The 25,246-nt window shown below is 58.5% G+C and overlaps 2 protein-coding genes and 1 long non-coding RNA gene across 11 annotated transcripts in view; 2 read left to right on the forward strand and 1 right to left on the reverse strand.

The window, feature by feature from the left end:
- The window catches only part of KCNN1 (potassium calcium-activated channel subfamily N member 1), a 33,072-nt gene extending 19,375 nt beyond the window's left edge, over positions 1–13,697 (forward strand). For 5 of the 9 annotated variants that reach the window (XM_053898294.1, XM_053898293.1, XM_053898289.1 and 2 more), the window contains 5 exons: positions 1,199–1,340; positions 4,635–4,745; positions 5,362–5,489; positions 10,286–10,355; positions 13,093–13,697. In XM_053898294.1, coding sequence (XP_053754269.1) covers positions 1,199–1,340; positions 4,635–4,745; positions 5,362–5,489; positions 10,286–10,355; positions 13,093–13,347 — 706 coding nt within the window. In that variant the 3' untranslated portion in view covers positions 13,348–13,697. Of the gene's footprint in view, positions 1–1,198; positions 1,341–4,634; positions 4,746–5,361; positions 5,490–10,285; positions 10,356–11,162; positions 12,037–13,092 lie in introns of those variants that run through there. The other 4 variants (XR_008420623.1, XR_008420622.1, XM_053898290.1 and 1 more) reach the window with 4 other exon arrangements.
- Positions 13,698–14,931: 1,234 nt separating this feature from the next.
- On the forward strand, positions 14,932–22,376 carry ARRDC2 (arrestin domain containing 2). The gene is given in 9 exon segments (XM_053898297.1): positions 14,932–15,658; positions 18,668–18,734; positions 18,983–19,130; positions 19,650–19,752; positions 19,862–20,118; positions 20,232–20,394; positions 20,667–20,803; positions 20,805–20,825; positions 21,069–22,376. Coding segments are annotated over 9 exon segments (1,572 nt in total). The 5' UTR covers positions 14,932–15,036; the 3' UTR covers positions 21,123–22,376.
- Positions 22,377–23,099: 723 nt separating this feature from the next.
- Positions 23,100–25,035, reverse strand: LOC109247600 (uncharacterized). Its single transcript, XR_002071792.2, has 4 exons — positions 24,807–25,035; positions 24,255–24,357; positions 23,715–23,883; positions 23,100–23,182 (listed from the first exon to the last, which is right to left on the reverse strand). It is a non-coding gene; the product is annotated as an uncharacterized LOC109247600 (long non-coding RNA).
- Between the last annotated feature and the right edge of the window lie 211 nt (positions 25,036–25,246).

Here is a 25,246-nt window from a genome sequence, read left to right on the forward strand (position 1 = left end):
ACAGAAGCCAGAGTAACTTGGGGCTCAGATGCCTCGGTGGGATTTGGTCCCAGGTCCCCCGCACCCAGCAAGCAGACTGGCAGCCCAGGAGGAGGGGCCTGGAATGGCATCCCGACAGGGACCCCCAAACACCACACCTGCCGAGAAGGTCTCCAGCCTTCCCATCCTCCTTTGGGGGCTTCTATGGCCTCCTCTTGAGCCCCTGACTCCAGCCCTGTCTGTCTGGAGCAGCCCTCCCCCCAGCTTCCCCTGTCCTGCCCCTGCCAGCGTCCCCCCTCCTCTGCGCCACCTCAGTTGACCTCTAACCTTGAGCCCCCTCAGGGCCCGAGGCCTGGGAAAGAGTGGGTCATCAGGAAAGGGCTCCCTGAGCTGGAGGGGCTCCACAGGCTGGGGAACCTCGAGCTAAACCCCTCTGACCCCCAGCCTGGGCTGACCGTAGGTCGGACGTGTTTGTAGCCCACGTGACCGGGTTCGCAGGGCTGGCCATGGCCAGGGACGAATTCATGTCCCTTGGGGCCCACCCCCCCATACCAAAAAGTTAACCGCCAGCCTCCCCCCAATGCCAAGCTGCCGCCTCCTTCCCCAACTCCCAAACAAACCCTAAGCCTGGGATTTGGGGACCATCGGTGCTGCCCCACACATACTGACTTCCCTTTTGCTCCCAAGTCCTGGAATACTGCAGCCACCCGTGTCCCCCAGGGGCCCTCTCCCCCTGCCCCCTCAACCTCACGGAGCCCTGCTGGCTGGGGAAGTTCTTCCCGATGTCTCACCTGAATCCTCACCTCCACTCCCTGCCGCTTCTGGCACCCGTGGCCACCTGTGTCTGCGTCTGTCTGTGCGTCTGTCTTTGGGAGGGGGATCGCGTGGACACAGTGGACGTACCCTCACCCGGACCCCTCTGCCCCCGGACCAGGGCCAGGGAGGGCACACATCCTGGGCGGCAGCTTGGGGTGGGGGTGAAGGGAGAATGGTGGAAGGGATCCTGGGAGGAGAGTGCGGGTGCCCTCTGCCCGACGGTACCCTTGGGAGGATGCTGAGCATCCCCTCTCCCTGCAGCGGTACCGTTTCGAGCCCTCAAAGTGGTCCGCTGCTTGTAGTCAGGGTCCCCACCCAGCCGGGTGGACCCAGGGCACCAGAGGATATGATGAAGGCAGAGAGACCAGTGTGGACTGACTGGGCCTTCCCCGGCTCCCCTCAGGTACCATGACAAGCAGGAAGTGACCAGCAACTTTTTGGGGGCCATGTGGCTCATCTCCATCACCTTCCTCTCCATCGGCTATGGCGACATGGTGCCCCACACCTACTGCGGGAAGGGCGTGTGCCTGCTCACTGGCATCATGGTAAGGGCGGGGGCCCTTGCACACCCCCTACTGATGGGGAGCTCACTCCATTGTGAACCGTAATGCATCAGCCTGCCCCTTCCTCTTTGTGTCATCCTGCTCCTTCACCCCCGCTCCTCCTTACCCCTGCCGTGACTCAGAAATCTGCAGCCTTGGGCTTCCTGGGGGGCATCTCTTCTTGGTTTCTTGCAGCCCTAGGTATGTAACTCCTGTGGTCCCCGCAGGGCTGGATGCTGTGGTCCGCTGTTAGCCCGGCGTTTGTCTGCCCCTTTATTCTCTGCAGCCTGCTTACTTCACAGCCCTGGGGTCCAGGGCTAGGGACTTGATGCTTCCACGCCTCAGTTTCCCCAGCTATAACCGGTGCCCATCTCCTCTGTTCATCGTGAAGCTCAAGTCTGTCCCTTTTTATTTATTTATGTCTTTTTAAATTTTTTAAATGTTTCTCTTTATTTTTGAGAGAGACCGAGACAGAGCACGAGCAGGGGAGGGGCGGAGAGAGAGGGAGACACAGAATCCGAAGCAGGCTCCGGGCTCGGAGCTGCCGGCACAGAGCCCGACGTGGGGCTCAAACTCACAAACCGCAAGATCACGACCTGAGCCGTGGTCAGACGCTCAACCGATTGAGCCGCCCAGGCGCCCCTCAAGTCTGTTCCTTTATGTGAAACGTCTAGAACGGTGAATGCTGTGGACACCCAGTCAGCACCCTCTGGGTTGTGCCGTCACGGCTCCCTTCCCCAGCCTTGCCTGATTCTTGGGACATCCCAAGCACCCCACTGAGCCCCCATGCTGTGAAGCTCGTCCCCTGTGACTCGTCGGGCCCTGACAGCACCCCTTCTCCCCCGAAGACTTCTCAAGTCTGTCGGTGGGTGTGGGCAGCCTTTGACACCCAGCACCTTCTTTCCCTGGTCCCATCTTCGGTTTTGCTGCTCATCCCCTCCTTCTGGAACCTTCTTTCTCCAAGCTTCCACCTCCTTCACAAATGCTCTTCCGTGTTTTGGGTTGCAGATTTTCGGATGCGTGATAGGGAACTCCTCTCCCCAGTCCCCAGTTAATAACCTGTTCATTTGTGAAGAACAGTGAGCATCGGTGGGACCAAAGTAGCACCAAAGAAGCTGACTTAATCCCACCCCCAGGTTCCACGCCAGGCCACTCCTCCTCCGTTCTGGCAAACATAGGGCACGATCCCCACAAGAGTTTCCTTTTCTCCCGCAGACGGAAGGAGCATCTTAACGGTGCCTCTGCCCACCCTGTTTCGCTGCTCGCAGACCGTGGTCAGTTGTCACTCTGTCCCGAGGCCCGCGGCTCTGTCCCCATTTCTCCTCACCCTCTCTAAGCTGTTTGAGCAGAAGCTGGGGGCTCCACGTCCTCCTCGGGCCCCCACCGCGGGGCCTCCCTTCTCCTGGCTGCGCTGACGCGGCCCCCCTCTTGTGAAATGGCACCACGCCTATTTGCTTGTGTTACTTTGCAAGAGGCGAAGGGGAAAAACTAAAGGCGGGCCACAGTCCAACCCCCACTACAGGCAAACGAACTTTACAAAAGAACCAAAAAAGGACTCAGGTAAGGCGAGCTCAAACCCGGAAAGCCCAAGACAAAATGGAAACGCCGAGTCCCGTTCTTTGGGACATGGCTCCTTCTGGAAAATGAGTTCCCTGTGTGGCCACGTCTCCGCCCTCGCTGCTGGCACACACATGGGTGGTCACGGTTGGGCTGGTTTCTAGCTCTCCTCTTGGCTCTCTCTGCCGTCCTTGCCCAAGCCTGTCCACTCCCGGTCACTGCCCTGTGCAGGATCTCACCAGCCATGCGTTTGTCTGTTCTTGAACTTCAGGGCATCCCAGTGTGGCCCCCTCTGAGCCTGGCGTCTTTTGCTGGACGTGGTTTCCATGCTATATTTTGCGGAGCCACCAGATGTCTTTTTTTTTTCCTTTCTGCGTAGTATTCCATCTGGAGGGTTTCGTTTCGTTTTGTTTCGTTTGTTTGTGTGTTTTTTTGCGCCCCCCCCCCCCCCCCCCAGGATGTTTCTTTGCCCCAGTTGACAGGGCTTCTTCTGAGAACAGACTCCAGGGACCCATGTCAGGGTTTGCTCAGAAGGCGACCTTGTCCATGTCGCCTGCCCATGTCGCCCTGGCGGGGCATGTGGGGACCCAGGCCTGCCCAGGACCGTCCGATGGTGGCCCTGGCCCACCCCTCCCCATAGATGTTTCCTTCCATCCCTAAGAAGAACTGAGCATCCCTGGCCAAGTGTCCCAGGCCGAACTCTCCCTTCTTCCTTCTTGGAGGTCATGGCCTCAGGAGCAAGCAGCTTGCAGGAAAGCATCAGGAACAGCCTTCAGTGCAGGCGGGGAACTGCCTCCCCCCTTCACCCCTGCTCCCGCCACCTGCCTTGAACACCTGCTGGCCGCCCTCACCTGCTGCTGTCACCGGCCTCGGGCACTTCTGGGGCTGATGACACTCCTGGGGGTTCTAGGCTGGCCCCTGGCCCCTGCTCCCTGGTGGCAGACCCTCTCCCTCCCTCCCACGTCACTTTTTGCTGCCCCCCCTCCGCCTGTCTGCCCTCTCCTCTCTTGGGTCCTCGCTCCTGCTCTTTTCTCTCTCTTTCTCTCTCTCTCCTAGGCTGCTCCCAGTAGACATACAAGTCCTCTCTGACCTCCTTCACCAGCCAGGGCATCTGCCATTTAGGGCATCCTGGGGAGTGTGATTGCATCAGGCGGGGAGGCCACCATTCTCCCCTCCACTCCCCACCCCTCCTGGGACCTCTGCTCTGCTCCTTCCTACCTGCAAATGCCCCACCGCAGGCAGCCAGCCTGACCCTTCACTCACGCTGCCTTCTCACGCTGCCACCTGACCCCTGCCATGACTGTAGGAAGACGTGTTGTCTGGGTCTCTGCCCTCAACACCCAGACCCCAGCGCCTCGAGGGAAATGCTTTCCAAATCCTCCCTCCTCCATGTTCTGAACGTACCTGCAGACCCTGCCCTTTTCTTCTCCCTTTCTTATCTCCAAGCCTCAGTTTCCCTCTCCGTCTAGTGGGGATAGGAGTGGTATTACCTCCCAGGGCTGTTGGGGATCAGATGAGCTCATCAGTGGGACACAGTCCCCCGACATTCAACCGATATTAAGCAGGTGGGACTGGGAGTCAGTGAGCTCAGCAGGTGGGCCCTGCCAACACTGTGGGCTTAGAAGGTAAAGGTGAGGGTGGAGTCAGGGCAGGCTTCCTGGAGGAGGGAGGGCGTCCTGCCTGTGACCCGGGACCTACATGGGGCAGGACACTGATGTGTTCCCCACCCTCCGCATGCAGGGGGCCGGCTGCACAGCACTTGTGGTGGCCGTGGTGGCCCGGAAACTGGAGCTCACCAAGGCAGAGAAACACGTGCACAACTTCATGATGGACACTCAGCTCACCAAGCGGGTAAAGACCTCCATCACAGCCACGTCCTGTTCTCGGTCATCAAGGGCAGACCCTCCCCACCTCACTTCTGTACGTGCCAGGCATGTGCACATGCCCACCGGTCACTGCCCTGCCTTGCGCTCTGCTGCCCACGTGAATGTGCATGAACCATGCACAGAGACGTGGCAGTGGCCCCAGGTGCCCACCTGTGTGCCTAGTCATAGCCCCACCCTGAGCCACACAGCAAGAGGCAGGCATTTGGGGGCCAGGCAGCCGGGTACAACTTAAAAGCTGTCTGACCTTGGCAGGTCGACCGCCCTGTGCCTCAGTTTCCCCATGTGTAAAGTGAGAGAGATGCCAGTGGGTGTAGATTCACTGATATAACATTTGCAAGGTGTATAGAAAGGGTCTGACCCATGCTGAATGATACAAATGAAGTGCACACACACACACACACACACACACAGACCCACACAGTGCAGGTGTGGCCACGTAAACATGTCCTTGCCTTACGGTCCCAGGATCCCAGAGGGGCATTTCCAGGAGTTTCTAAAAGTTTCTGGAGGTTTCCGGAAGTTTCCAGAGCCTTCCACAGTTTCGTGCCTGCCTTGAGGAACTGTTCTTTTTCTGGCCCCAGGTAAAAAATGCCGCTGCTAACGTTCTCAGGGAGACGTGGCTCATCTACAAACACACTAGGCTGGTGAAGAAGCCAGACCACGCCCGGGTTCGGAAACACCAGCGTAAGTTCCTCCAAGCCATCCATCAGTAAGTCCAGCACCTTTCCCGCTCACGTTTCTGTGTCCACCTGGTGCGGAGGCAACTGTGGTCCTCGGGAGGAGGCTACAGGCCAGGCCAGACAGCTCAGCATGGCCTCATCACGGCCCCTCCCATGCCGGGTGGTCAGTTGGTTGGGGCTTGCAGCGTCTGTGCTGGGTGGGATGGTCAGAAGGAGGCAGGTGATGGGCCCAGCACTTGTCCAGGGCGATCACCGTTGATAAGTCATGCAACCCACCCCAAATAAATGGCAAGAAGCATATTGTATTCTCCAGAATGGCCAAAATTGTTTTACCTTTTAGAGATGAAGCAATTTCCCTTTTTTGCTTTGGCTGCCAGGAAGCTCCGAATTAAATTTGTGTCCTGATCCATGTGATCATGTGGGGTAACTAGAAATTCCTTGATTCCCTCTGTTGTCCCTTTGTCCTGAGAATTATTTAGTCAAGTAGTTCTCAACCTTGGCTGCTCACTGGAACCACCCACGGGGCTTTAAAAGGCCCACAGGCTGCACCCAACACAGCAGAGTCTGGGATGCACCGTGAGCTTAAGTGTAAGTTCCTCGGGTGAGTCGTGCAGCCAGAGTTGGCAAACTTTTCCTATAAAGGGCCGGAGGGTAAATATTTCAGGTTCTGTGGACCAGACGGTCTGTCACAACTACTCTACTCTGCCACTGTCGCAGGAACGCAGTGAAGAGGAGTGGGTGGGCTATCCTCTAATAAAACCTTATTTTCCCAAAACAGGTAGCTGGCCAGAGTTGGGCTGGGCCAGGCTATCATATGCCAAGCACTGTCCACTGGAAATATCACGTAAACCACTATATACTTTTAAATTTCCTAGTAGCTACATTAAAAAAAAGTAAAAAAGGGGGACCTGAGTGGCTCAGTCAGTGTCTGACTCTTGATCAAGGTCTTGATCTTGGGGCTGTGAGTTTGGGCCCTGTGTTGGGCTCCATTCTGGGTATGAAGCCTACTTTAATAATAATAATGATGATGATGATGATAATAATAAAATTTTAAAATAGTAATGAAAACAAGTGAAATAAATTTTAATATATTCATGCAATAGATGCAAAATATTATCTTAACATGATTAGTATAAAAAAATCAGGTATTTTAGAATTTTTTTTGTGCTAAATCTTCAAATTCTATTGTGTATTTTACATTTATTTACAGTCCGTTTTTATTCAGACCATCCACCTTTCAAATGTTCGGTAGCCACACTGAGGGTGTATGAGACCAACACCCAGTCTAGAATTTTAAACAGCTCCAAATCCTGGGAGTGAGGCACTCAAATATAAATTACAACTGAGTCCTGTGGTACCTGATTTAAAATAGTAAAAACAGGGGCGCCTGGGTGGCTCAGTCGGTTGGGCGGCCGACTTCGGCTCAGGTCATGATCTCACACTCCATGAGTTCGAGCCCCGCGTCGGGCTCTGTGCTGACAGCTCAGAGCCTGGAGCCTGTTTCAGATTCTGTGTCTCCCTCTCTCTGACCCTCCCCTGTTCATACTCTGTCTCTCTCTGTCTCAAAAATAAATAAACGTTAAAAAAAATTTTTTTAAATAGTAAAAACATATTTAGGCACTTTTCAGAATGAGCCCATGGATTCCCATCTCTCGTGTTGTGGGAAAACCTATTCACGATTGGGTTCCCCTAAGAAAATCAGATGGCTCCCTGCCCTGGGAGCTCCTAGGCCAGACTCAGGGGCCAATGAGTCACAAAGTAAAGTGAATAGTGTTAGAGGCTGGACTAGTACAGCAGCAAGGCAGCTGATTCAGCTGTGGAGAAAAGAGACAAGAGGCAGCATGGAGAACCCTGGTGTCAATGGTAGAGTAGGAAGGTTGGGTTGGAGCAGAGCTGAGGGTGTGGCTGAAACAGCCCAGCTTCTGGGATGTCAGAAGGTAAACGAGTGTGGCCATGAGGAGACCAGGCCATAGGAGAGGAAGCTCAGCCAGCTGGATTTCAACTTTTTAATCCTGTTTAATAATCTTTGCCTCTTTAAAAAAAAAAAAAAGGGGGCGCCTGGGTGGCTCAGTCGGTTGGGCGTCCGACTTCAGCTCGGGTCATGATCTCGCGGTCCGTGAGTTCAAGCCCCGCGTCAGGCTCTGTGCTGACAGCTCAGAGCCTGAAGCCTATTTCAGATTCTGTGTCTCCCTCTCTCTGACCCTCCCCCATTCATGCTCTGTCTCTCTCTGTCTCAAAAATAAATAAACATTTAAAAAAAAATTAAAAAAGAAAAAGCTTTATTAAGCTATAATTGACTATAGTCAACTGCACCTATTTAAACTGCATAGTTTAATCAGTGTTACCATATGTATACATCCACATAACAATTAGCACAGTCAAGATTAAAAAAAAAAAACCAACCAGATCCATTGCCCCCAGAGTTTCTTCGGGCTCCTTACCGTCTTTGTCTTTTAGCTAGAGAGTTTAGTACATTTACATTTATTGTGTTTACTGTTAAAGTTGGATGGGTTTCAAATGATAACAGTCCCTACTTCACAAGACTGCAGGGAGATCTAAATGGGAGGATATGCAGAAATGCCTGGCATGGTCCTTGGCACAGAACAAATACTGGTAACACATGATGCCCTCTGCTTCTGCTTCCACCATCATCTAAAAAGCAGGGAGAGGAGCTGGTACCACACTTACTCAACCTCACTGTGTCCAGTGCCATCTCACAAGACCCCAAGCCCCTTGAGGACAGGGACCCCCCCTCGTTGGCCCTCCCGCAGTTAGTAACTGACTACTGTTGTCCCAGTCTGGTTTCTGCCACCTAACTGTGGGACCTTGGCAAGCGACTGTGCTATTCCAAGCTTCGTTTTTGTATCTTTATAAGTGGAGACAATGGTCGTTAATGTGCCTTTCCTCCAGGGATGAGGTGTGGATAGAACACAACTGGGGATTCACCTCCGCCTACCTGCCGTACAGTGTTTTCTAAACAGGAGAACCAGCAACGTTGTCATTACCACCCTCGATATGTTCATTTGGTTACTGTATACGCAGTTCCTATGCCAGCTGGTGTGCCAGGCATGGGGGGCACAGACATTGGCCCTGTCCTGGACTTTGCCCCAAGGGAGGTTCCGGAAGGTTGTTGGAGGGAAGCAGGAGGGTAGGAATTTAGGAGAAGGCGCTTGCTCTGTGAGTTACCTGCTTCCCTTTGTTCTGGGGCAGGACTGTCTCCTTCTTCTTTCTTTGTTTGTTTGTTTGTTTCTTTGTTTATTTATAAATGAGCTACCTGAGCCACCTGGGCGCCCCCATTTTTAATTTTTTTAGCGATTTCATTTTTAAGTAATCTCCATCACCCACATGGGGCTTGAACTCACAACCCTGAGATCAAGAGTCGTCCACTCCACTGACCAAGCCAGCCGGGCGCCCCTCACTCAATCTTTGGGTCCCCCTAAACCTGCTCCCTTCCCAATCAGAAAAGAAAAAGAAAAAAATGGCCCCGTAAAGCTGATAAAACCGAACAAGTTGGAACTAGGGCCTGAAGGGTGGGTGAGATTTGGTTAGGAAGCCGAAAGGGAGGGGGGCGGGCATAGCAAGGATTGTCCACAGCCCGGGCAGTGGTGGGGAGGTAGGAATGAGCGTGATGCCAGGGAGACTGGAGGCCTGATATGCAGGCATGAGGGAGCCTTGGCAGGGTCTTGCGCTGGGGAGTCTCCGTGACGGGAACACCGTATGATCAGCCAGTGAAAAGGCGGACATGATCTCTGGACAGATCGAGGGACGTGGTGGGCACTTGCTAGGAATGCGATAACAGAGTACCACCCAGTGGGTGGTTTAAAACAGTAGAATTTATTATCTCACTGTTCCAGAGGCCGGAAGTCCAAGATCAGAGTTGGCAGGGCCATTTGCCCTCTGAAGGTGCTAGGGGAAGATCTGTTCCAGGCCGCTTTTAGCTTCTGGCAGCCTCGGGCGGTCCTTGGCTTCTAGATCTATCTCCCCAGCCCTCCATCTTCAAATGGCCATCCCCGCTGAAGTGCCGGTGGGCACTGGCTCTGCCTCTCGGAGCCCCGTTATTCTTGGGAAACAGCATGGGCATAGTTCCCTGGACTGAATGCCACCTCTGGGACCAGGTGCCTGGCACAGACTGGGATACCGTGGCACCGCAAGGCTGCAGGCAGCTGCATTTGCTGGGTGGGCGCGGCTGGAGGGAGGGGGGGCCGACGGATGCGTCCCCCAGGGGCTGGCGCTGCCCGCTCAGGCTGGGCCTCTTCGCAGAGTCAGGGCGACAGCCCCTCAGCCATCCAGGGCCCCCAGTCTGGTCTTGGAGTCGTGCACGTGGGAGGCGGGCAGGGTTGGGCGCGCGGCACCCGGCCGCACGGAGATTAAAATTGCCTTGTGATTTCTCTCTGCTCTGCCGGGGCCTGCCAGAGCTCAGAAGTAAGTCTCTCCCGGGGGCTGAGGGGTGCATGGTGCTCGCGGGGCAGGGGACACGCCCAGGGCCGCTGGCGGATCACTGCCCGCTGGCCCCAGGAGGTGGCCAGGGCACGTGTCCAAGGTGTGCAGCCTTCACCTAGGCCTGGGAGTCCAAGTTCCCGGGACATCCTGAATCGGGCCGCGTGGACGTGGCCAGAAGGTGGACGCTGTCGGGGGTGGCTTAGCCACCCGCCAGGCCCTGCTACCCCATGTGTGCTAGGAGGGAATGCGCAGCACGGGGCCCGACCCTACCTCCCCCCTCATCTCCTCCCACAAGGCGACCCCGGGTGGGGTGGGTGCCTGAAGGGCCCCACTCCCCTGCAGCCTCCACCAACCCTGTCTACCCACCCCCCTGTCTGTCTCCCAGGCTCCGGAGTGTGAAGATTGAGCAGGGGAAGCTGAATGACCAGACCAACACTCTCGCCGACCTGGCCAAGGTGAGCCGGGCGGGGCTGGGCAGGGTGGCTCCCCAGGCCGGCAGGGGGTGGTCAGGCCCCTCCGAAGGAGGATGGGAGACATTCAGTAAAGAACAGAGCCCGCCTCCTGCCCGGGGAGAAACAGTGCGGGCACCGGTAGGGCAGACGGGGGACTCAGGCCGGGTCTGCAAGCCTCCACAGGGTCCGCTTGTCAGAGAGAAGCTAGGAATCCACATCTGTAAGTAAACTACTTTTTTTAGCGTTGGCAGCTTTTTTTTTTTTTTTAAATCGTATCTAGTAAAATAGCTTTAAAGGGATATCTTTTATGTTAATGTTGATTTAGTTCTGAGAGACAGAGCAGGAGAAGGGGAGGGGCAGAGAGAGAGGAAGACACAGAATCCCAAGCAGGCTGCAGGCTCTGAGCCATCAGCACAGAGCCCAACGCGGGGCTCGAACCCATGAACCATGATCGTGCCCTGTGGCAAAGTCGGACGCTTCACCGACTGAGCCACCCAGGCGCCCCTTTAATAAGAATATCTAGGGGCGCCTGGGTGGCTCAGTCGGTGAAGCGGCCGACTTCGGCTCAGGTCACGATCTCGCGGTCCGTGAGTTCGAGCCCCGCGTCGGGCTTTGTGCTGACAGCTCAGAGCCTGGAGCCTGCTTCAGATTCTGTGTCTCCCTCTCTCTCTGCCCCCCCCCCCCCCCCCCGTTCATGCTCTGTCTCTCTCTGTCTCAAAAATAAATAAACGTTAAAAAAAAAAAATTAAAAAAAAAAAAAGAATATCTAATTAGTGGGCCACATTGGTGAAGTGGTCCTTTGTGTTTTAGGCATATCGACATCCAAGCTCCAAAATTCAAGAGAAAATCAAAATTCTTTTGCTACGGATGGAAATTCAAATCCTAGCATCAGCAGAGAGCTTCTTTGCACGGCAGTTAAACATCTTTCAGGAAGTTAAAGCTGGTTGCAAGAGCTCTGTGAGATCAGTTTATGGCATACACCGATCTATTTGTTGGTCTTATTAGCAAGTCCTGCTCTTTGAATATTCGGCACACTGCTCTGAACCCCCTTCTGAGCAGTGGCATACCCTCCACGAATAGTTCATGTGTGAACTCTGCTCATTGGCTCCCTCCCCGAATCAGTTTAATTAGTCTGAGGTTAATTTAATATTATCTTCAGAAGATGCTTATAAGTCCCATTCTGCTTCTTATAAACCCAGAGCGTTTCGGACTCATTCTCTTCATCATGGTCAAGAGAATGCGATATAATGTTAACCTACATAAATTTAATTTGGAAAGAAACATTATGGAGGAAAAAACATATTCTAGAACCCTGAAGAAATCATTCCGTTGGTAGTAGAGAGAACATAGTCCCAAAAGCATATGGAAAATCCTTGCCAAACTAATTTGATGTCGGGTGAGATAACGGCTATAAATACATATGAAATGCCTTTGAGACACTAGATATTATAATTTGGATTATCTCTATCACACTTCCTTCTGTTAGTACAGATGACTGAAATTTGAATTTTTCAAAGTTATTTAAACCTTGCAATCACGGTAGTATACTCTCTGAGTACATTTAACAAAGCCTTCTTTGAAGGAAGGCTTTAATTGGATTGGATCATATGGGTTCCTGATTTTTTTTTAATTTAACAAGGTTAAGATGTTTTCCAGTATTAAACTTTAATGCGCTCCTGCCCAAGGTTGCTGATTTAATTTGTGTATCTCTGATAAAAGTCACATGCGTATTCCAAGTTTAAAAAAAATTTAAACCTCAGAGGCCAGGAAAAAAAAAAAAATCATCGGAGGGCTGGATGCCTCCAGATGTTATCCTCTGGCCCTGGGGACCGCGGCCCTCTGAGGCATGGAGGTTGGAAGGGAGAGGCTAGGGGTGGAACGCAGCAAAATGTCGTGGTAGATGCCTCATCCTGTCCCCCTTCCATGGAGCGGGGGGGTTGGGGGCTCTTTCCCCGCCTCGGCGTCAATTCTCCCATCCCAGGCGGTGGCTGGGGAGTGGCTGTCCCTCTTGCGGGGGGTGCCCAGCGCTTAGCTGTGGTTACAGATGAGGAACGATGTTCTATCGCCACCTGGTGGCAGCATTAGCCCGCCACGTGGAGTGGCCAGCCTCCCCTCCCACGGCCCACGTGGACAGTCGCAGAACCGCCTCCTGCTTGCTGGATTGTGGGGAGCAGTCGAGTCGGCGGGGACATCCCATGGCCTTGTTGTGGCTGCTGTACTCCCTGGTCTGTGACCAGGTCGGATCCTTGGAGCGGTCCCGTCCCCAGCGTAGTGCGGGGCGCGGGGAGGCGGTTCACAACTGACCTCCTCCCTCTCAGCCATAGCCCCAGCCTGGAGCAGCGTCAGCCCCAAACCCCCTCCGGGCCTCTGGGCCGTGGTTCCCCTGGGTGAAGGCACCACCCAAGACCCCCCCCTTTGGCTGCCTGTCCAGGTGGCCAGTTAAACCCCTCAGGGCAGCTCTGACCACTTGTGCCCCGGGACCTCCCTCCACCTTCCCCTGGCCTGCTGGCCCCCAGCCTGGCGTCCAAGACCTGTCTCTCCTCTTGTCTCTCCTTCTACCAGTTCTGGGGGCCCAGCAAGAGATCTGTGGCCCTGCCATGTCCTCACAGTTGTCCTTCACTTGGGTCCGCCTTCCTGGCCCCCCCCCCCCCCCCAACTGGGGCTGGTCAACCATCTCTGCGCCTGGCCCTCCGTCTCTCTCACTTGGCCTCTCCTCTCTCTCCCGCTCTGTCTCTGGCAGACTCAGAATGTCATGTACGACCTCATGTCCGAGCTGCACGCCCAGCACGAGGAGCTTGAGGCCCGCCTGGCTGCCCTCGAAAGCCGCCTGGATGCGCTGGGCGCCTCCCTGCAGGCCCTGCCCGGCCTCATCGCCCAAGCCATACGCCCGCCACCCCCACCCCTGCCTCCCCGGCCTGGCCCCGGACCCCTGGACCAGGCAGCCCGGAGCCCCCCGTGCCGGTGGCCACCCATGGCCCCTTCAGACTGCGGGTGACAACCCTGCCCACCACCAGACCCCTCAATCTTGGCCATCGTGTGGCCGCCACGTCCACGCCATCCAGGAAGCCCTGTACAGTGGTGCCTCTTGGAGTTCAAGGAGCCGAAGCTGAGTTGGGCTGAGTGGACCAGGGCCCTCCCCACCCAGACCGTCTGGGCAGAAGGCAGGGCCGGACCGCAGGCGAGGGCAGGGGTGGGCCACCACCCGTTTCCTCCCTGAATGGAGCCGGGGGGAGCCAGGAGCTTCCTCTGGTCCCCTGGCCCCCTGGCTTTCCCCAGGCCCCCGGTGGGCACTGAGCAACCAGGAGAGGGGTCCTTGCCAGTTCTGAATAAAGCAGGACCCACCCAGTTGCTGCCTGTTTTGCATGGCTGGGGGACACTCATGACATGGGAGGTGGCCACCTGACTCCAGGTCCCAGAACGGATGTGGGGGTCTAGGCGAGCCCCTGCCATGACTGTTCTAGCCTGGTGGCCCTCCAAGCCGGAGCTCAGCTGGGTACACCTCCTGAGGACAGCAGCGGCAGTCCCCCCTGGACCCAGCCCCGGCCTGCAGGAGGCAGCAGATAATCGAGACATCCTTCCCATTCTACCAGCCGACTTTGCTGGAGCACCCACAGTGGACCAGGGTCCGGTGGGGAAGGTGACATGAGTAAGAGCACCCTGTTCATTGGACCTGCCGTGGACAGGGACCATCACGTAAATCACCACACTTCGTCACCAGAACCCGGCCCGGGTGGGGTGGGGAAACCGCGGGTCAGAGAAGTGAAGCCACCTGCCTGGGGCTGCAGAACGAGGAGGGCTGAGTCGGGATTCAAACTCGGGGGCCCGTGGGTCAAAGCGAAAAAACCTCGGTGGAGGGCACTGGAGGGGGGGAGTACAAGTGGGGGAGGGTGTGGTATGATCCTCGGGTTAGAGTGGCCTCCGGGGTGGGCTTGGGGCGGGCTGGAGTTCCCCTCCAGAACCTTCCCGGTTCTGGACACAAGGAAAATCAGAAAGGTCCCTCCAGGCCTTGGGCTCAGTGTGCTGTGGTGAGGCAGGGATGGCAGGCACTTGGCAGCTGCTGGGCTCTGGGTATAGCAGGGAGATGGTGGCCTGGCCCCTGGGAGGCTAGTCCTGGCCCAGCTGAGAGCCTCAGGTTCTGGCAGCCTCTGATAAAGAGCTCAGCAACCTGGCTCAGGAGATAACGTGGGTACAAGATCGAGAAGAGCGGGGACGTGCCCATGGGCTCCAGACCGGAGTTGGGAGTCCTGACTACCGGGGCTGGGTGCTACCGGGCAGAGGCTGCCCTCCTGTGGGGGCCTCAGTTTCCCTCTCTGTAAGATGGGCTAAGGAGAATAGGGCACAGTGCCCAGCTTTGGAGATCACCTGGTCGGAGGGAGGAGGCACGGTAAACAGCACTCAGACAGAGACCAGAGCCATAAAGAAATCAACAAGGCAGAGTATGACTAGGGGACTCTGAGGAAGTGACATTTGGGCATGGGCGGGGCAGAGGTTGCGGTGGGGGGGTGGGGGGGAGTTGGGAGAGCCGATCTGGGGAAGGGCGTTCCTAGTAGGGGACTAGTCAGTGCAAAGGCCAAGAGGCAAGACCTGAGCTCGGGGGGTTTGGAGAAAAGTCAGGAGGTGGCACGGAGACCAGAGTGGGAGGCTGGGTCGGTGCCCGGGGCCAAAGGTGCCGGGTAGGGGCCAGATGAAACCACAAGATAGCCCGGTGGCTGCCTCCGCTCCGGGCCAGCCACATCCGCCCCCGCCCGCCTCTGACTCAACGGCGCCGACCCTGCAAAAACAGGGCCCGCCCCGCGCCGGGGGGTGGCAAAGTCAACAGCGCGGGCACGCGGGCGGCACGTCCCCGGCGGCCCCGGGCGCGTCACGGGGGCGGCCGCGGAGGACCAGGAAGTCGGCGGCCGACGCGCCCGCCGGGGGTGGGGGGACCCGGGGCGCCCGCACGAGTTCGCGGAAGCCGGAGGAAGCTCGCGCGCACCCCGGTCGCTGGGCGCGGGGGCCGTCCTCCCAGCGGGGTGCCGCGTCCCCGCCGTGCGCCCGGGTCTGCGCCATGCGCCCTGGGGGCGTGCGAAGCTTCGCGCTGGAGCTGGCCCGGGGCCCCGGCGGCGCGTACCGCGGCGGGGAGCGGCTGTGCGGCCGGGTGCTGCTGGAGGCGGCGGCGCCTCTGCGGGTGAGAGCGCTGGAGGTGGCGGCACGCGGCGGGGCGGCGACGCACTGGCTCGAGGGCCGAAGCGTGGGTGTCAACGCGGTTTCCAGCGACTACGCTGCTGCCGAGACGTACCTGCGGCGGCGGCAGCTGCTGCTCCGAGGTGAGCCTCTCAGCGCCCCCCGCCCCGTCCCCACTCCCAGCTGGGATCCCCTGGGACCCTCGCCCCAGATCTGGGTGCTCTACTCCAGTGCGGGGAGAGTTTCAGTTTAGAGGCTGTGTGCTCGAGTGACCTTTCTTAAGTAGTGGGGACCTCCTCCCCAGGGTCTTGACCTTCCCACAGGACACCTACCCACCTACCCCCCTCCCAAATCCTCTTTCCCAGGAAAGAGACACCCCCCCTTTACAGGGGGTGTCTGGGCACCCCCCCCTTGACAGAGCTGGGAAAACCCTCCACCTAAAGGCTTTGCGGCGGGACCCAACTCCCCCCCCCCCCCCCCGCCCCCGGCCCCTATCCACAGTTTGGAGAACCCCTGGGTGGAGTCGGGACATCCTTCTCTCTGGACCCCGGGATCTCCTTTTAACTCCAGATTTGGGTCCCTGATTTCCCAAAGAAGACCCCCATCTCCCGCGCCCTCAGTTTACCCCCAGTGTTTGCGGGAACCAGTTCTAACCCGGGTTGGGAGTTCTGGTGATAGCTGCAGGTAGGTTTGCATCCCAAAGAGAGAGGAGACCTGGGGTGGGGACAGATGGGGCTGGGAAGACTTCCAGCTCTGAACCTCAGCCCCCCACATTTAGGCCAACACAGAGAGTCAGGAGCAGGCCAGGGGCGAGCCTCAGCAGTGAGCTATGTTTGCTGTGGAGGATGTTGGCTTCCTGGGTCCGCCAAACCCCTTCGGCTAAGCCAGACTTCACTATACTCTTCTGTATAATGGGCAGAGGAAAGAGGCCGCTCAGACCTGGCTTCCCACCCATGGCCCCCTTTTTTCCAAGCAGATGCTTTGCCCACAGCCTTTCAGTCTTGTCTCAACACCCCAGATGCAGGCTCTCCCCTTACTAGCTGTGGAAACCCAGACCTGAAGGACCCTCCCCGCCCCCCCCCCCCCCCCCCCGAGGCACTTCCCTTCCCCTGAGGTTCAAGGGAAGTTGGGGCTGGTCTCACCCCTGGTTCCACTCACCAGCTGCTTCATTAAGACACTGCAGGGGTGAAGCTTGCAGAACTGCTGGGTAGCCTTAGGTGAGGCCCTGCCCTTCTCTGGGCCTCTGGGGACCCATCTGTGAAATGGACTCACCTCATCCCCCATCCCCTCCTGGGCTTATAGCCTGCAGGGCTCCACTTGGCCCTGGTGGGGCGGGGGGTGGGGTGGGGGGTACTAGCCCTTCATTTTGGTCTCAGAGTCCCCTCTTCCGTGCAGACCCCCACGTGCAGACCCCCAAGCTGATCACTGCGTCTACAGCCTCTGCCCCTCCCTTACGTACTGTTCTGACCCCAATGCCCCTGTGCCACTCTGACTGCAGGTTACCGTGTCCAGTTATGATTTCCTCCCACTGGGGCTTCCGAGGCCTCAGGGGTGGTCCCAGGGTCGTCTGAGGGCCCCTCAAAAGGTGGCCTCCAGGGTAGTGGGTAGGTTCGAGCAGCTGCGCATCTCGCTGCCAGCAGAGGGCGCCGGTGCCCTGCAGACCGCCAAGAGGAAACTGCCTTAGAAACTCTCCTGGAGGTTCTTCTCTGAGGAAATTGAGGCCCAGAGAGGAGTCCTACCGTCTCGAGGGCACACCGCAGCCCTGACCCTAGGGGTTCCTGGGACGTCCTTTCCACTCGGCTGTCTGGGAGGGGACTGGGGCCCGGGTGAGGGGCGGGGGGGGGGGCTGCCAGGTGTGGGCACAAGGACGCCTAGGGGGTTTGTAGGAGTTTGCTGGGGGCTGCAAATTGGGACAGGAACATCGAGAGTTGGGAACAGCCTGGGCAAAAGCGCTGAGGCGCGACAGAGTGGCGGCTTGTGGGGAGTGGGTTGATGACGTAGGAGCAAGGCTCTGGGAGAGGTCGAGTATGGGCTACACAGTAATTCAAAGCCCGACATTCTGAGGTCAGGACTGATTTTCTTCCAGCTCTACAAACATGGAAACTTAGGTTTTAAGAGATTGCCACTAGCCCGGGGTCACCCAGCTAAGCGGGATTCTAATCAGAAGAGGGGGGCCCCACGCACTTCCTCCTCCTTCCGCCATCACTTAGAGGGGAAACTGAGGCCCAGGGTAGTCCTGGGCACTCAAGGCCCCGATTGGGTCCAGCCCATCCCACACCCCTCTAGCTCGGGGCTGAACGTGTCTCGAGTCATATCTGAAAGTGGTGGCCAGTTGATGATTAAACCTAGTGCCAGAATGCTCTTGCTGGGTAACTTCAAGCCCGGGACCCGCTTCCGGCCCTGTTTCCCCTCTTTACCCCCGGGGTCTTCGAGAGACCGGCTCTGGCCCCCATGCTTCAGTTTCACCGAGGGTAGAGGGCAGGCAGCTGGGGCGTTTGAGGTTTTGCTCCACGCCTGGGAGGAGCCACGCCCCTCGCCGCGCCATTGGTGTGGTCCTTTGTGGGGGTGGGGCCTGTGTCTCGCCCCGCCCCGCCCCGCCCGCCGTATAAAGGCAGCGCCGGCGCCGGGCGCACAGGAATTTCTGGCCTGGTCCGCAAGTGCGCCTGCGCACGTTGGGCCGGTTCGTGTTCTGAAGCTGTAGCCTCGGCGCCTCGCGCCGCCGTGCCGCCGCGTCGCGGGTTCGAGGCCAGGGTGTGTGCGTCGCGGGTTCGCATCCCGGCCGCGATGCTGTTCGACAAGGTGAAGGCGTTCGTGGTGCAGCTGGATGGCGCGAGCGCGGGCGCCGAGCCGGTGTTCAGCGGCGGCCAGGCCGTTGCCGGCCGAGTGCTGCTGGAGCTGGCGGGCCCGGCGCGCGTGGGCTCCCTGAAGCTGCGCGCGCGGGGCCGCGCCCACGTGCACTGGACCGAGTCGCGCAGCGCCGGCTCGAGCACCGCGTACACGCAGAGCTACAGCGAGCGTGTGGAGGTCGTGAGCCACCGTGCCACGCTACTCGCGCCAGGTACCGGCCGGCGACCCCCAACGCGGCGCACGTGCCGCGCGCTCCTGGAACCTGGCGCGGCCGCTGAGCCTCCCCTTCTGGCTTCTGTTTGCAGACACCGGAGAGACCACGACGCTGCCTCCCGGGCGCCACGAGTTCCCGTTCAGCTTCCAGCTGCCTCCGTAAGTCTTACGGTGTCTGGGGCGCAGGGGCGCAGGATTGCAGGGGAATCCCTAAGCCTGCTGCTGCTTTCAGGTTTAGGGCTCCATTGCTCTGTATCTGGGGACCCTCGAAACCCCAGCACCCCAGCACTGCTCCCCTGGGGGAGGATCCTCCGCGTCTCTGCCTCTCATCCTAAGTCTCTGGGGCCACCCCCCCTCTTGTATCTCGCCCCCTGAAGTCCCTTCCCTCCCCCTCCCCCCTCCCCCAGGACCCTGGTGACGTCATTCGAGGGTAAACATGGCAGTGTCCGATACTGCATCAAGGCCACCCTGCACCGGCCCTGGGTCCCTGCCCGCCGGGCAAGGAAGGTATTTACTGTCATAGAGCCCGTGGACATCAACACGCCTGCCCTGCTGGTGAGCGGCTGTTCCAGGGGAGGTGGGATGGGAGCGTTGCAGGTGGGGGCCTGGCTGCTGGGTGACCCAGACGGGCTCCTCACCCCCTTCACTTCCTTCACAAAGTGGGAAATCACTGCTGGGCCCTGGCAGGAAGGGAGGCAGGCATGGGAATGCCTTTGGAGTCCAGTGGAGCTGGTGCAGATCCCTCCTGCACCAATAATCTGTGTGGCTCTAGACAAGTATCTCACCCTCTCTGAGCCTCAGAGGGTTCCATCTGTGAAATGGGGGCCCGCCAGGACTTGCGATGATCATGGTTTTCTGAGCACTGATTGTATACTAAGCGATTAGCTCGTTCGTCGCACCTTCAGCCTTCTGAGATGGGTTTTATCTGCGGCTGTCTGTTACAGGTGGTTATGAAGAACCCAGGAACGCTGCCCCCAATCCCCCCTCTGCTGGGGGTGGTCGGGAAGCTCTTGGGGCGGGGTCTGGGGTTTGCACAAAGTGACCTGTTCCTGTCCCTCTCCTCTGCCCCACCAGGCCCCTCAGGCGGGAGCTCTGGAGAAAGTCGCCCGATCGTGGTACAGCAGTCGTGGCCTTGTCTCCCTCTCGGCCAAGATTGACCGAAAGGGCTATACGCCAGGTACCAGGCGAGCGGAGCTGGTTGGGGAAGAGGGCCGACGTCAGAGCTGCAGACGGGGAAACTGAGGCCCCCCCCCTTCTCCCCCCCTCCCCCCCGCTCCCCACTGCAGGTGAGGTAATCCCCGTCTTCGCCGAGATCGACAACGGCTCCACACGACCAGTGCTGCCTCGGGCAGCAGTGGTCCAGACGCAGACCTTCATGGCCCGAGGTGCCCGCAAGCAGAAGCGAGCAGTGGTGGCCAGTCTCTCGGGCGAGCCCGTGGGCCCCGGGCGGCGGGCGCTGTGGCAGGGCCGGGCGCTGCGGATCCCCCCCGTGGGTCCTTCCATCCTGCACTGCCGGGTGCTACATGTGGACTATTCCCTCAAGGTAGAGTGTCCCGTCAGTCCTAGGAGGCAGAGGCGGCTATATCTGCTCTGTTCTCCGGACTGGGGTTCCCCCGAGGCTGCCCGGGGGCCCTCCCTCACGGTCTGTCCCTCCAGGTCTGCGTGGACATCCCTGGCACCTCCAAGTTGCTCCTGGAGCTGCCGCTGGTCATCGGCACCATCCCCCTGCACCCTTTCGGCAGCCGCTCGTCCAGCGTGGGCAGCCGTGCCAGCTTCCTGCTGGACTGGGGGCTGGGGGCCCTGCCAGAGCGACCTGAGGGTGAGCTCCCCATCCCGCTGTCCGGGGGCTAGGGGGGCGGAGAGGCGGGCGCCAGGCTGACCCTCCCCGCCTCCCCCGGCCTCAGTGGCCACGCCTGTAAAAGTACACAGTAACGATCGCGTCGGTGGCCCCACATCCCCCCGCAGAATCTCATCCTGAGGGCACACCGCCCGGCAGCCCCAGAATTGGCGCACGCCGGCTCCTGGCCGTTGTCCCCGATCCTGGGGCTCCCCTTTCCTACCGGCCTCACCCACCCCGTCTCTCACTTGCAGCTCCTCCCGAGTACTCAGAGGTGGTGGCAGGTGGGGAGGTGGCGGCCGCGGGGCAGAGTCCCTTTCCACCGCTGCAGGACGCTGACGTGAACCTTGAAGGCCCCTTCTTCGCCTATATCCAGGAATTCCGCTACCGCCCCCCCACCCCTGTACTCCGAGGTGAGCTTGGGGGTCCGAGAAGCCTCTCCAGGCCCTGGGAGCCCGGGTGGGGGTGGGACTCGGATGAGTTTTAAATGTGAATGGCACGCATTCGTTCAGGGCCCGAGCCCCCCTCGCGCCCCAGCCCGCACCGCGGGTCGCTTCCTGGCCGAATGCGGGAGTCGGAGACGAGCAGGGCGGGAGAGGGGGGTTTCCGAGCCTCTGGAGCCCCGCCGTGGTAGTTAACCGGGTTCTTTCTGTCAGGAGGATCCGAACCCACCCTCAGAGGCCATGAGGCCACGCTCCATGACCTGCTGAGGGGCAAGTGAATACCTCGAGGGATGCGGGTACACACAGGCTTCCGGCCTCCGTGGACATGGGGAACGGCTGGATCGAGAGCGGCCCGACCGGACCGCGCCGAAGTTGGGGAATCCGCGCCTCGGAACAGGGCAGGGCTTTCCGACAGAACCCGGGACGGGGGAAGAGTCTGGAACCTGACTGACGTGGACTGGCCCTCGCGAGGCCTCAGATGCCGCCTGTCGGATCCCGTCTTGTCCACGCCGGCCTGTGGACAGGGCTCGGGTCCCCCGGGAGCCTCTGGTCTGGGAGAGACGTCGCCAGACATAAACGCTTCCGGTCCCGTGGGACCAGAGGAAGAGCTCCAGAACCGGGAGGGTCCAGACGGGAGCAGAGAGGGCTTCCCGGAGCAGAGGGCGTTCCAGCTGAGGCGGTGGCGTGTGAATAGCGGCCCAGCAGGCAGACGAGCGAGAGGAGGAAGAAGTCGGAGAAGGTCAGAGCTGAGCGATGTTCGGAGATCACCCCCTTCATCTCAGAACTGGGGCTCAGAAAGCGAGTGCCTCCGTTGAGGCCACACGGCACGGGCCGGCAGGCGAGAGGGCCCAGGAGTGAGGCATTCAGGGAAGCGGGTCATTGGAGCTCCGTGGGGCTTATGGGTGGCAGGAGTCCACTGCTCCAGCCTTTGTTTTGTTTGTCTTTTAAAAGTATTTATTTATTTTGAGAGAGCGCACAGCAGGGGAGGGGCAGAGAGAGAGAGGGAGAGGACAGAGAATCCCTAGCGGGCTCCATGCCGACAGCGCAGAGCCCAGCTCGGGGCTTGAACCCACGGATCGTGAGGTCATGACCCGAGCAGAGATCAAGGGCTGAACGAACGCTTAACCGACTGAGCCACCCCGGCCCCCCTCCAGCCTTTGAAAGCCAGAGAGAGATTCCTGGCCTAGGCTGGGCCTGCCTGGGGGCTCCTCCAGTACTCCAGGACATGCGACTTGCCTGGGTATTGTATGACCAGGGAAACCCGGTTCAGAATATTAAGCCAGACCTTGGGGTCAGAGGTCAGCCTGGGGTAACACAGGAGGACCAGCGAGCCTCTGGAGCCCTCCTGTATCCTGGAGGGACAAAGTGTGAGGGGGCAGCTGGACAAGCCCCCAGTTGGAGAGTCTCAGCCGTAGCTGGGGGCGGGGCCCCCGCCTGGGACTCATCATTTTTGATAAGCCTTAAATTGTTCTCTTTTTTACAGATTTTTTTTTTTTTTAAATAAAAGCGTGGGGAACGAGACTGGGCTTACTGGTTTATTTCCCCCAGCTGCCAAGTGGCCATGACCTCCATCTCGGGTCAGGATCTCAAGGGTCGAATTCCAGGCCGAGGAGGGCGGAGGGGCCCCTTGTCCAGAAGGAGAAACTGAGGCCCAGGGACACAAAGGGAGGCTGAGCTCAGGTTGGAGCTGGACCCCATGCCCCTTCCCTAGCACAGTCACAGAGGCTAGGAACTTGAATGAGGGAAGGCAGACAGAGGCCTCAGAGAGGAAAAAAGCTGGCCGGGCAGGGGCGCCCCGGGACAGTTGGATCTTGCTTGAGTTTGAACCGCTTTTGTTTTTATTCAGATGAAACTTCTATGCCATGAAATGAACCCCTTTAAAGCATACAGTTTGGTAGCGTTTTGTGCATTCACACGAGCGGTGTGCACCCATCACCTCCCCAAAGGAGACCCCGCCCCTGTTAGCAGTCACCCCCACCCACCCCCCTCCCTCACTCCTGGCACCCACTCATCTGCTTCCTGCCTCTGTGGATTTTCCTGTTCTGGGCATTTCACGTAGATGGGATCATGCTCCTGTGGCCTCTCCGGCCTGGCTTGCACTCAGCATAAACGTCCACGTTTTCACCCACGTGGCAGCGTGTGTCAACGTTTCGTAACCTTTTGTGGCCAAATAATATTCTGTAGCGTGGATGGGCTACATTTGGATTCTCCCTTCACCCCTCGATAGACATTTGGGCCGTTTCCACCTTTTAGCAACGGCGAACAGGGCTGCTATGGGCATGCGTGTGCAAGGATTTGTTGGCATGGAGGTTGTCATTCTTCTGGAGCTGCGGGTAGGGAAAGGGAGTCCAACGGAGTGAGGTGACTCGTGCAGGGTCCGGAGTCCCCACTCGGAACCCCCAGGCTCACAGGTCGGCTCCTGGAGGGGCTCCCAGCCGAGCCGGTGCTCAGGCCCCGCCCCTGGCCCGAGGCCCCGCCCCCACAGGGCTGGGCCCAATTAGAACCCCGTTTTAATAGTCCCGGCTGTGTTCACCCATTTGCCCCAGGCAGTGAGAATTAACTGGCAGTCTGGGGTGACCATTGGCAGGGCTGAGGAACAGGGAGGAGGACGAGGGCACCCAGGGGCTGGACCCTGGCAGGTATGGGTTCAGGCTTAGCTTTCAGAGTGACCTACGGGCAAGGGCAAGTCACGTGGCTCTGAGCCAGTTTCCTCACCCGAGACTCTTGGGACACCTCCCTGCCACAGCCTCAGTTGTCTCCCACCCGTGGTGTGAATTTGGGTCCTGATCCCCACCGACTTCCGGCCCCGGGTTTTGCCCAGCCCTCCCTGTCCAGCGGCGTCTGCCCTCGGCAGCTGACCTGGCATCCAGCTTTGAACCCGTCAGATTTGGGGTTCCTTTGGGCCCAGCAGAGGGGAGATGTACCCACAGCACAGATCAGGTCACCCAGACCTCCAAAATAGCCTCAGGAGGGGGTGAGCTCCCTGTCGCCCTGGTGTGCAAGACACAAGATCCCAGTCTCCAGAACTCTGTCCCCAAACAGAAGAGTAAGGTGTTTGTTACAATAGGAGACACTGGTACAGTTTTACAAAAGTTTCCCCTGGCAGCCTGGGGAGGGCAAGCCATCGCGCGTCCCGGGGACTTCTGCGTCTGCAACTGGCTGGAACCTGATCCCTTAAGAGGTGGATTATCCGGTTCAGATAAATGAAAATCAGAATGGAGCTGGCTTGGGTCGTCCAGAATTCAGGGAACCCCCTGAACACAGAGTGAGGCCCATAAGGCATAGAGGAGGGTGGCCGAAATAAAATCCCACCCTTCCCTAGGCCCCTCTCACCTACCCCTCCTTCCAGCCCCCCCTGGATCCCTGACTGCTATTCACATAATCCAAGCTGGTTTCCACCTCAGGACCTTTGCACATGTGGTTCCCTCTGCTGAAAGGCTCTTCTTCTCTGTGACTGGCTCTTCTTCACCTCCTAACCTCATTTTTCCAAGAACGCCCCAACCTGTTGGTTAAAGGTGACACTCCCTGTTACTCCCTGTCCCATCTCCCTGTCCTATTGCCTTCATAGCCCTCATCCCTCTCTGAAATTTTGATTTAGATACTCATTTATTTGAAGCTTTGAGGGCCTCTGCCTCTCTCTGCCTCTCCCATGTTTTTTCACTTGTCTCTTTTGCTCACTTTCTGTAAGTCTCTCGTCTTTGTCCCCCACCCCCACCCCCTCTCTGTCTCTGGTTCACCGTCTCTGCATCTCTGTTTCTCTCACTCCTATCACTTGCTGTCTCTTGTCCCTGGCTCGCCATCTCTTATGGTCACCATCTCTCTGTCTCAGTCTCTGAGTCTCTCACTGTCTCTCTGTTTCAGTCTGTCATTGTCTCTGTTTCCCCGTCTGGCTCACCATCTCTGCATCTCTCTCTCTCTCTCTCTCTCTCTCTCTCTCTGTCTTTCACTCACTGTCTCTCTTGTTTACCATCTCTCTGTCTCAGTCTCTGATTCTTTCACCATCTCTGTCTCCTTTCCTGGCTTGGCCAGGCCCCTGGGGCCCTGGGGGTGACAGGCAGGGCGCCCTCTGCTTGTTTTCCACCCTCGCTGGCAGGGGGCCCAGCTGGGCCGCTGTTCAGGAACCCTCCAGCTGCCTAGCTGCAGCCACCAGGCACAGCCGCCTCTGGCCTCTCCTCCCAGCACATTCTGTCCCGAGCAGGGAGCACTGGGGGTGGGTGGGGTGGGGGTGGAGGGTTCCTGTAGGGCTCCAGTTACAGGACAGCCCGTCCTGGTGGCCTTGCTCCCCACCAGTGCTGCCCCCTGAGGCCTCCCCTCCTTGCTTGGGACTTAGATCTTCATGAATGGGGCCCCTCTGCCAGCTCATCCCTACCTCAGGGGCTTCGCACCTGCTG

This window comes from Panthera pardus, unplaced genomic scaffold, assembly GCF_024362965.1.
Source record: "Panthera pardus isolate Hobbes unplaced genomic scaffold, ASM2436296v1 HiC_scaffold_8, whole genome shotgun sequence".
Taxonomy (NCBI): Eukaryota; Metazoa; Chordata; class Mammalia; order Carnivora; family Felidae; genus Panthera; species Panthera pardus.